The sequence below is a fragment of the Chelon labrosus genome (assembly GCF_963514085.1).
Source record: "Chelon labrosus genome assembly, chromosome: 3".
In the NCBI taxonomy this organism is placed as follows: domain Eukaryota; kingdom Metazoa; phylum Chordata; class Actinopteri; order Mugiliformes; family Mugilidae; genus Chelon; species Chelon labrosus.
In genome coordinates this window covers 24,306,706-24,318,102 of record NC_140339.1, presented here as the reverse complement: position 1 = coordinate 24,318,102, position 11,397 = coordinate 24,306,706, and the positions used below count along the sequence as shown (strand labels likewise).

Below are 11,397 nucleotides of genomic sequence, written 5' to 3'. Positions count from 1 at the left end.
GACATTTATAATGTGCAGGACTGGCAAATTACGTGCAAGGTGCATTAAGTAGTAGAGTCACACAACTTTACAAGTAAAGGTTTTAAATGCCTGTCTGTGATATTGTTCAATGAAATGGGCTGCTGTGTTCTGCTTTTATTTTTTGGGGAAATACGGTAAAATTAGATAATTAATATGTGATAGAGTTGGACTGAAATTTAAAAGAGAAATAATGAGACATTTTGATAATGGAAACATTTTTTTAATTTATTCACGGGCTAAGTATCTTCCTTCACAGTAGATGGCGTTGCAGCCGGTTGCAGCCTCCAGTGACAACATATAGGAAGACAACGAAGAAGAAGCTGGGCAAATCTGTCTGCGCGCGCACGTTTCGCTAATCTTGAGGTAAAATGGCGTCGGGTGCCATTTCAACGGAGTCTAAAAAGATATCAGAATTAAGAGTTGTTGATCTTAAGTCTGAGCTCAAACGAAGGAATTTGGATACAACTGGTGTAAAGAACGTACTTCTGTCAAGATTGAGACAGGTAATTAAAACGAAGATAATTTGTACTACGGTTGAATGAGTTGGTGTACGCGATGTAAAGTTGCTAATGCTAATGATAGCATTAGAGATTTCCTGTTAACATAACTAGTCGGGTTATCAGTTTTACTGCCTGGGTCTTAATTTACTATGGAACCGCTCAATAAGCGGAAAATATTAAAATTTTTAAATAAAGGTGGTATTGAAATGTTAACGCTGCACGCATTAAGGGTTTAAGGTTCGACTTGAAGCAGCAGGGTGCTGGTGCAACAAAACAGCATGGGGAAACGGACTCACTGAACCTTGAAAACATTACGATGTTAAGACTGGACCACTTGGATCTAGTGCTTATTTTTCACTAGCAGATCAGGTATATTGTTGCAGCCCGTGGTGCAGAAGTGAAGTGTTGCGTTTTTGTTAAATGCGTTCATTTAAGTGAGGGTTTAAATATAAGTGCAGCGATTTGTGTTTCATCTTTATTAATTTATGTTTTTCACGACGACTTATGTCACATCCAGGGTGTGAATCTAGTTGTTCAACAAATAGATTATGTCGGATGTATGAATCCTTTTACTGGCGATTTAGATCAGATTTGGGAATTAAAAAGTAAAGAGTCGATATGAATCCATCCTCACACCTCATTGTAATGTACGTTTATTTTGTGATCTGTAAAATAGTGTTTGCAGTATTAAAAAACAGTTCAAGACAGTCATCACGTACTCAAACAAGACAAGCATTAACGTAGGTTCAAACTAACTGAATTTACTGTAAAAAAGAATAGTCTCAGGCTCATAATGCCTCTTAAACAATTGTTTTTTTGCCAAATTACTTTTCTTAGGCTATTGAGGATGAAGGTGGTGACCCAGAAAACATTCAAATCCAGCTTTCTTCTGATGCATCAACTCGCAAAGGTGGAAAGGCCAAAGGTAAATCTTTGTTTTGAGTCAGGACGACTAAGATAGGCCATACATTCTGTATATATTCATGTTGATATTTAATTTTTCTGTATTTAATCCTTAAGGGAAAAAAGTGGAGTCAGATGTGGACGCCACAGCAGAAGAGGATGTGCTCTCCAAGGTGACTGTGGCATGCATTTCTGTTGTTAATGTTTGCCACAACTCTTTGTGTCTTCCTCTTTTGACTGTGAGAGCTTCTCACAGTTATCATCTTATTCTGTTTTTCTAGTGAATTCTTGCACATGCAAATTACTGAAGTTTGCGCTTTTTATTAAATGTGTTTCCAATGTGTAAAGGCATGGCAAACACAAGTTTATGTAAATCCTTGGACTCCCCAAGAAATGCCAAATAAATGCAGCTGTTGCAGTGACAGCAGCAAATGAAAAAGTATGACGTAGCAGTTAAAATCCTTTTAAAATGTTATATACAGAGCTCTCACATCTGTTATTCAGACGGTATCACGAGCCACATTCAATATTATGAGTGAAGTCAAAGCTACGAATTTGGTGCACATGGAAACATGGAGTTTATCAACATTTTACAGTTTTCACAAGAAATTTCTCACCTAAAAATCAAAAGACTAGCTCTTTGGACTTTTTAGGTGAGACTTGCTTGACATAGATGTAATATACTTTGTAAATTAGATATGTGTACTACTTAAGAGAAAATACTCTAAGGAGTCCATGCTCTATGCATTGTTGTGACCAACTTTTGTTGCTGTACATGCAACAGAAAACTTTGACTCACCTTAATGTTTTCTTTTCTAGGAAACTGAAGAGTATGAATCAGAAAAAGGTATGTATTCTGTCACACTAACGTCCAGTGCTAACATTAACTTGTTTCTTTTTTTCAACTTGCGCGTATGGTGACAGGAAACTCCAGGTAGAATGTCTAACCTTTATTTAGTGGTATTTCATGCCTCTGCTAGCTACTGCACAATCTAAGTGACAATATATTAAGACATGCATAATGGAGACATCTCAGAAGAACAACTGAAGATTTTTTGTTGTGCTACACACATGAATCATTGGATCTGGATTTCCTTGACTTGGGTACCCAGCTTTCTCGGATTGTTCAAGTTATTTTAAAGACAAGGCCTGTTTGCTTCTGTGGATTTCTGTTGTCTCTGGCATTCAACATCTTACAATCCCCAAGGAAAAGAAGGGTGAATGTTCATAAGGTTTTATCATGGCAATGAATTGGAAGAAGCAACAGTGTGAAGGATTGACAATTGTTGTACTTTACTGTTGCCACTGTGATGGGCACCGTGATTGGACGTACCAGTGACTGGTGTACTGGGTAGATCTGAATACTTCACATCCTCTGCCACAGGAATCGGGCACTTTACTGCAGGTCTCATCTGATGGGACGTCTATGAATGGGGTTACAATTTGAGTTAACTCAAAGACTGCTAGACTCCTGGAGAGGCCTTTTGTCAGGAGGAAACGGAAAGATCAAGAGACTTCATACATTTGTGGCAATCATCATCAAATTGTTGGTACCCAGCTAACTGCTACCCCAGCATGATGGGTACTGGAAAAGACCTTACAGTAAATCCAGCATGGCCCAAGATTGGCAAAGGACAGACTGTTATAACCAAAGGGATGCGCTTTTGGTACACTCGGTGTACGGTTGACTGGACACATGTTGGAGATGATCATGGATGATAATATTTGATGATGTGAAATCTCCAAAGACAAGATGATTCCCTTAATAGAAGAAACATCAGAAGATTGACTTTCATGAACTGAAGATTGACGTTTCATGAACTGACCAGTTGGAGATGTAGTTTGCATACTGGATGAACTGACAAGTTTCCCCTCAACATCTGAACTTTGTCAAGACATTCGCACAGAGAGAGATGCCACATATCAAAGAAAGCATCTGGAATTGCACGTTCGCAGTGAATAATGGCTCAAGAACTGTACACGTGTCATGAAGAGAAGATCAGCGAATCACCCCCCATTATCAGTGAAGATTGTGTGTTTTGTGTCTCCCTGTGATGTCTACGCCCTCGATGACCATTAACACTAAATGTGTTTTATATTCTACTTTTTAGGTCAAGTAACATGCCACATGTCAATGTTAAAAGTTGTGTTTTTGCCATGTTTATCCTTATTAAATCCCTCAGATGTAACTGATACAGATGAAGGTAATCGTGACAATTCTAAGCCTGCGCCCTGTGAGGACAGCCTTGCTCACTCTGAGGCTGAGGCTGAACCCGAGTCAGAAGTTGTGGCGGCTGAGGCTGATTCAGAGCCTGAGCCAGAGTTGGATGAAGACGCTGACCCAGAGGAGGTGGATGAGGAGGATGAGCCAGAGATGGATGAGCCAGAGGGGGAGGCCAAACTGGCTGAGATGAGTGTTGAAGCCATGCATTCCTCTAAAGAAGCTGAGGACGATCACCTGTCCGTCTCAATCCCAAATGAAGATGCCATCACCCTAGATGTTGATGGTGACGATCTCCTGGATACAGGTAAACATGTGAAACTTCCAGATCCAGAGGCAGAGAAAGGCACTGATGACCCAGAGGCCTCTGCTGAGACGGGCCAAGATGATGCCATGAAGGTGGATGAGATGGAGGGCCACAAAGACGGTAAGAGAGATGATGGAGCCAGAGGTGAGCCGAAGAAAGACAGAGACGCCCTGAAGAAAGCCGAAACGGGAGATAAAGAAAAGGAATCTGGGAAGAAAGGCCCCTCCACTACTGGGGCATCAGGTCGAGCTAAGAGGTTTGTCTTTCTATGTCAGTTCTTTGATACTACTTCCAAGTCCAACTCACTAAGAACGCAACATTGTGGGTAGCCTCAAGATTTTTTTTTTTTGGTTTTTTTTGCCATAAGGGAAATGTTCACTGATGTACCTAATCCTGCCATTTACTACTTTGATTTGTTTCTCTGAAGTTGGTTAAATTGTGACTTAACCAGGAGCTGAGAAAACAACTCTTACTTTGTTACTTTGACCTTTCCGGCAGTTTTAAAGCCTTTTCCAGTTTCTACACAAGGCAGTGTAAAAGAGCATTAGTCTCCGTGATGAGGTTTTTTTTTCTCGGTCAAATGATTCACTGTGAAGTTGAACAAACTTCTGAAGATTTCATTGGTCCAGGGAATAAATTGGCTGACAACCTGACACATCTCACCACTGGAAAAGCAATGAAGCCTTTGAGACATTGGTTCTGATCCACGACTTGCCTAAAGGATTATTTTTTCCCTCAACCGTACAAAATGTGTTGTTTTTGTTCCACTAGATGTATGCCTGTTACTGACGTAGTGGTTTTGTTTGCCTTCGTTCATTTCATGTTTGTTGTTGCAACATTTGCTTTGTAGCTCTTCAAGAGACAGAGATGGAAAAGCTACAAAAGATGAAAAGGGTAAGATGTTGTACCAAAGACTACCAAAAGGACTTTTTCTAATTTCTTACAGCTTGATTCTGTATTTGTTTTTAATACCCCATTATTAAAATGTGAATGTCTTTCGTTAAACATCTTTACCAGGAGCTGTCGGCAGCAACAGCAGCTCTTCTCGTAACATATGGGTGAGCGGCCTGTCTTCAAACACCAAAGCAGCTGATCTAAAGAACCTGTTTGGAAAATATGGGAAGGTAAATCAGAGCATGCCGTTTTTCTCTAATTAGCTTGTATTTAATATATCTAAAATTGACTCTTGAATTCTATACTCAGTTTCATAGAATAAAATTCTTTCCAACAGGTTCTGAGTGCCAAGGTGGTCACAAATGCTCGCAGTCCTGGTTCAAAATGTTACGGCCTGGTGACAGTGTCGTCCAGCGTAGAGGTGACGCGGTGCATCTCCCATCTTGACTGCACAGAGCTCCATGGACAGCAGATATATGTTGAAAGGGTGAGTTTTAAGCAGATGTCAAGGCATTGATATATTTTTAATGAGACTTTAGTTGATCCAATACTATTCTTTTTCATCATGGAAGAAAAAGTAAAACAATCAGTTTTACTGCCCCGGTACAGATACAAGGAATTTGTTCTCTGCATTGAACCCATCCATTTGTATTGACCGAAAGTCACATGTGCCTCTGTCATTTATATTTCACCGTTGCCATTTTTTAGGCCAAAAACGATCCATTCAAAAAGGAGCCCTCAAAGAAGGAAGCAGAGGACAAATCAAGTTCCAGCAAATCAATTGACAAGCGCAGTTCCACAGGGATGAAACTGACAAACAAGTGAGTGACTGAAAAAGTTCAAATGTTAATCCTCTGTTGACTGAAGGCTCATTAACTGTTTCTGCGTTTTACTTTTAGAGCACAGCCGTCCTACAAAAAAGAAGACAATAAGCTTTCAGAAAAGGACAGAGATTTATCCAAGAAACAGGAGGCCAGAAGTATAAAATCTGAGTCAATGTCACCTGGTCCAGGACAAGATCCTCTGAAGAAAGATGACAGAAAGCATGGGCGTAGGTTTTAATCTTCTTCTCATCACGATTTCAGAGAATCTGATTTAGTAATAAATTGAAATGCTGTGTGTTTGCTCTGTCTCATTATTTTTTTTTTCTTTTTTTCAGGGACAAAGAGCCCTGGCAAGATGGGGATGGTAGATTACACCAAAGGAGATTCTAATTTTGGCAAAATGAGACCTTTTAGAAGGGGAAGGTATTTTGACAAAGTAAGGATTTTTATTTATATTTTTAAAAGATATATCTTAATAAATATGTCTTCAGATGATGTTAAATGATGTTGAATATTCTATTTGCTGTATTTCTTTTTAGCCCTTCATCAACACCAATTTTCAGAGGCGGCCAAAGTGGTTGATTCCTCCTGAAGAGGTATACACTCCTTGATATACGTTATACATTGTGGTTAGGGCTGGACGATATAGTGAGTTTTTAAGATTGGTATATCTTAATTTGGCTCAGTAATTTGGAGATGGTTCAGATTTAAAGCGTCTGATGAGCAGCTGGAGAATGTTTTCTGTTGAGGGTGCCGGAAACAAGTTGCAAACATGCATGATTAATTTTCTCCAACATTTACAATGGCACTTCCACCCTGAAACAAACTATGTTGTACAACTCAGACCCTCGTGCTGTGCCCTATGAAAGTAAGAGTGAGAAGTTGGTATTTCTAAAGTAGTGTCCTATCACACCACCAAAGACATGGCCCAAATTTAAATTGTGGAACAAGGCCTCGTACATATCTACGGCAGTGGGAAAACAAAACACTTTTTGTTTTTTTTGCTCTGTATTTTCTGCTTAGATTTTATCAATTGCACACTTGTGAGTATTAGTAGAGTTAAATATTCTTTATTCTTATTTTATTCATAGAGGGTTTTTATATAGTAAATGTCAGAAATGTATTTTCATAGCAGTTTTTCATGTAAATGTACAGCACTCTATTAATGAGAGTCTGATTACATTTGTGGTTTTGACTTGGATTTGTCTAGAAAAAATATTGACATATCTATTGTATGTTGCCCTTCAATAAAAAAATAGCGAAATGTGATTTTTTTTTATTTATTTTTTTTGTCCATATTGCCCAGCCCTGATTGTGGTACAGATGCTTTAAACTTTAATATCTACATTTTCCCTCTCAGTTGGAGATGATGAGAGACAAACCACGACCTTTTATTAACAAGGGGGAAGAAAGAGACATCTTGCCTTTTGACAAGATGAAGGAGCAGAAGGAGCAGCGGATGCGCGAACGGATGGCTCGTCTGGAGCGTGTCCGTAGAGCGGTAGAGTTGCGCAGGTAGCCTTAAAAATTGAACTGTTCACACATTAAAAAAGTCCTGCACTCTTGTTTGTTGTCCTAAAGTGCTAAAATGAGCATTTTTTGGCTTTAGGCGGCGAGAAATTGCAGAACAAGAACGCCGAGAGCGTGAGCGCGAGCGTGAAGAACGGGAGAACCTGCTTCGGGAACGCCAGAGACTAGAGATGGAAAGACAAAAATTGGAAAGGGAGCGCTTGGAGAGGGAGAGGCTGGAGAGAGAAAGAATCCGTATAGAGCAGGTAAATGAACAAATCTGCTGGCTTCGGGGACTGCATCAGTTTCAAGTGATTTTTCTTTTTTTTTCTCTTCAAATGTCACTCTGGCAGGCCTGCAAAACAGACGACATAAAAAACAAAGGTTCACTCTGTGGCTATCGTTTAATGGAACTCTTAATGGTAGTCAGAGATGTAGCTGTTTGTAACGGGGTCATAGCAGCGCCTGCATGGACACATTAATAGTAACGGCAAATATTCAAAGTGTAGCGGTAACAGTCAGTCACATCTCCTAAAAGCGCTGTACTAACATCTAGTAAGACATAAGTTGATGCACAAAAAGCTGAGACAGAAGACAGCTAAAACATTTATTTGGACATGAAACGTGAGTTTTCTTGAGTGAAATAAATTGTGCAGATTCTTGTGTTGCCTGCACCAGTTTGCAGCAACATGCCTTAATAAAATAAGAGCAAAAAGTTTAAAACACAAGCTCTGCAAGGAGGATACTATGGCAATCCTGTTAGTCTATTTTGGCATCAAAGGGTGTGCTAACCTGACAAGAAAAAGCAAATAAGATTCATTGTGTGTCATTAGTTATCTTGTAATTTTCTGCTGCTTGTAATTATAGAGTGACATCCATGTCTCAGTAATTATTTTTAACATCGTCTCATTCAGGAAAGACGTAAAGAGGCAGAGCGCATGGCACGTGAACGCGAGGAGCTGCGTCGGCAGCAGGAGCACTTCCGCTATGAGCAAGAAAAGAGAAACAATCTCAAGAGGGGCCGTGAAGTGGAACATGGGTACATATAGCTTTTTGTCTCTGCAGTATTATTGTGGGCACTATTTGTAAAACACTGGGTCTCAAACATGGGCAGTTTTAGCATTTTAAATGTATGCTTTAACCATAAGTGTTGCCTCACTAAGCTTCTGGCTCATTATATATGTCTGTACTTAATGTTGTAGTCGGAGAGACGAGCCCTATTGGAACGGCACTAAGAAGATGGCGCCTGAGTCTGAGGTCCGTATGAACCAAGGTTCCAACTACAGCAGGCAGCAGAATCGCTTTTCTAACTTCAGTCCCAGGGAAAGGGGTCGTTTTCCAGAGGCTGCTGCTGAACAGCCCAACACGTATGACAGGTACAAAACTATAGGAGTTCTCAGTTTATTAGTTGTAGCTCTGGGCAAATTTCAGAGTTATGTCTGTGGCTCTCTACTGTTTACTTACATGTTACTTTGACTTTTCTCTCATCCTAATTTATTTTTTTGTAAATCACTTTTTTCTTCTTCGGATGTTCCAAGACGTAACAGGTTTGACGCTGAGCCAGAGGTAAAGAAGAGTCGTCCTGCTCCTCACAGAGAGGCCTCTGGCTTTGACCGCTACCCCAAAAACTTTGAAACAGTCCGCAGAGCTGAGCCACCTCCCCCTCCACGCACTGAACTACGGGACACCAACAGAAGGGACAGAGACGAGAGACGCCCTGCGCCCATGCATGATCGCCCTGTGGCAGCAAGAGCCACAATGCCCGGCATGTCGCACAACCGCCCACCTAGGGATGGAGGGCATGGATGGAAGAACAACGGTGGCGGCATAAACTCCAACAAGGGAGATATACGGTAAATAAAATGTAAACGTTTTGAAAAAGAATGATTACTATTTGTCGTTTTTGAAAGCTAACTTGTTTAAAATCTCATTCTTCACTGAGCAGAGGACCTATGCGTATGCGCGCAGAGCGATCAGGCAGAGAGGGTCCGGGTCCTGCACTGAGAGGAGGCCCCTCAGTCAGCCGTGGAAGGAGCTTTAATGATCGAGATGAAGGAAGGCCCATGGTGATGAACAGTCAGGTCAGTCTACTTTATGACAAAGAACTCCAGGGTATTGAAAAAGCATGTAGAAATATTTGAAACATTTTAGGTCATTTTGAGAATAAGAGTATTTACTTCTACTTTCATTTCTGCTGAGTTATGGGGAAGTGTTTTGTTTATCACAGTTTATACAGTCAGTGACAGATTTTCCTTAAAGTTCAAAATAACACAGGTAATACAGAATTACAGTGTGGTGTAAAATGAAATGTTTGTTTTTACTCCCTTAAGTATTTTACGCGGTCTTAGTCTTCAGTTGTAGCTCTCACTTATTTAACATTTCATAGAGACTCCTGACTCCAAATCTCTTCTGTGTCTACAGCCGTTCAGCTCTGGCCGCCAGGTCGTGGTGGAACGTCACGGCAGGGAGCAGGGATTGAGGAAGGAGTGGCACGGTGGATCGAGCTCTCAGGGTGGGGGTTTCCCTGATAATCGCAGGATGGGAGACACGAGGGGCAGCCTGATGGCTCCTTCCAGGTACACCAACTATCCCAACAAATGAAGAGAAAGCTGAATAGTGTACCTTTCTCTGAGCCGTCTTAGAGATGACTTTTGTTTTCTCTGCAGCCACTCTTCGTCGGGAATGAGTCGCATTGTACAGATAACCAACAGCTCCATTCCCAGCGGTGGCACCGTCAGTGGATTCAAGCCCTTCAAAGGAACGCCGCGGCAGTTCTAGCTACAACCATTTTCTGCCGCTGTAAAGCACCTGGAAAGACTTTTCTGAATTCTTTATTTTTAGAAAATCAACCGGTTTTGGTGGCACATTTGAGGCCATGTGGTTGATAACACTATTTTATTTTGTATAGAAAAGTGTTTACCTCAGTGTAGGGTTTTCCTGGCAGATCTGCTGTTAATATTAAACAACCCTGTGCACAAGTTTTAATAATGTTTAGGAAGTTATTGTACAGCCGTAGATCTTTGTAACAAGTTTTTGAGTGATTTTACAACTTCTCTTATTGAGTGTTGTATGTACATTTTCACTAGCCTAGTGACACTCAGTTTTCCTATGTAATGTCTTATTTTAGTGTATTATAGAACGTGAAGTGACAGGGATATTTGGCTCCTTTGGTAACAGGTGACGCTAGGAGTATTTTTTTTTTGTTCTGTTGATAAAAGTCATTCTTGGTGTGGACCTCTTGTTTTGTAAAGATTAGTTGGATTTCCTGAAATGGTATCAAACTGTAAAATAGCCTGCAAATTCCCACCCATTGCTCATGAGTCGGTTTAAATACAGCTGTATGTCAGAAATAAAATTCAACTTTCAAGTCTGTTACTGCAGGACATTCAATGTTCTGAGCTTGCGGTGGTTTTTGTAAGATGGATACTGTCGGGGAACACCTTGCTGCATCAATGAACCCTGTGAAACGAGCAGGAAGGACTTGGCTTGTGGCATGCGCAGTGTTTGAGAAACTGAACAGTGGACAGACACGTCAGTGTTGTAGGTGTTTGTGCCAGCTGTGACTAAAACATCACCTCGACTCTGAGGAGGTACCTCGTTCGTCTTTTGTTCAGTCATTTCAATGCTATTTATTTTTTTCATTTAATTTAAAAAATAAAAGCTTCCTGAACCTTCGGTTTGACCACTTCTACACATCCAGGACTGTCATGCATGTACTTGGACTCACATCGCACAATGTTTACCCGCACACCTGTTGTAACTGGTTGATGAAGCTTGATTAAACGACAAAAAAAAGTTGGAAAGCAGAATGACTGGTGCTTTTTGTTTGGTTGCGGATGCTTGTGAATCCCAAAGTGAAGCATAGATTTAGATTGTACAGTCCCCCTGTACGTACATATGTTACTATTTATAAAATGACCAAAAACTAAATGACACTGACCCTGTTTTTTGTGTGTGTGTGTGTGTGTGGGTGTGTGTGTGTGTGTGTGTGTGTGTGTGTGTGTGGTGGTGGTGGTGGTGGCGGGGGCGGGGGCGGGGGCGGGGGGGGGGGGGGGGGGGGGGGGGTCTGCTTTGCCTGGTCTATTCTCTCCTGTTTTCTGTCGGACATGATTTGACTGCTAGTTTTAAAATATGCACATGCTTAAGTGCTTGGTGTTTGTAAGGTCCTTGAATTGTTCGAGACGATCTCTAAGGTCATTTATTAGGCGTCAGTTATCC

The 11,397-nt window shown here is 40.8% G+C and overlaps 1 protein-coding gene across 1 annotated transcript; it reads left to right on the top strand.

Annotated features, from left to right (window-relative positions):
• The first annotated feature begins 229 nt into the window (after window positions 1-229).
• sltm (SAFB-like, transcription modulator) lies at window positions 230-10,854 on the top strand. Its single transcript, XM_084541159.1, has 20 exons — window positions 230-524; window positions 1,359-1,446; window positions 1,542-1,597; window positions 2,244-2,271; window positions 3,608-4,208; window positions 4,803-4,846; window positions 4,970-5,076; window positions 5,184-5,333; window positions 5,555-5,667; window positions 5,746-5,897; window positions 6,006-6,106; window positions 6,210-6,266; window positions 7,031-7,185; window positions 7,280-7,445; window positions 8,094-8,218; window positions 8,382-8,555; window positions 8,718-9,032; window positions 9,125-9,260; window positions 9,601-9,755; window positions 9,846-10,854. Exons 1-20 carry the CDS (start codon window positions 390-392, stop codon window positions 9,955-9,957), a joined length of 2,970 nt encoding a protein of 989 aa, XP_084397285.1. The 5' UTR covers window positions 230-389; the 3' UTR covers window positions 9,958-10,854.
• The last annotated feature ends 543 nt before the right edge of the window (window positions 10,855-11,397 follow it).

Bases quoted from the DNA above. Each gene is read 5' to 3' on its own strand.
- sltm (XM_084541159.1), top strand. From the start codon at position 390: ATGGCGTCGGGTGCCATTTCAACGGAGTCTAAAAAGATATCAGAATTA. The intron at 525-1,358 runs GTAATTAAAACG...TACTTTTCTTAG, and splicing joins TTCTGTCAAGATTGAGACAG to GCTATTGAGGATGAAGGTGG. The intron at 5,077-5,183 runs GTAAATCAGAGC...TCTTTCCAACAG, and splicing joins TGTTTGGAAAATATGGGAAG to GTTCTGAGTGCCAAGGTGGT.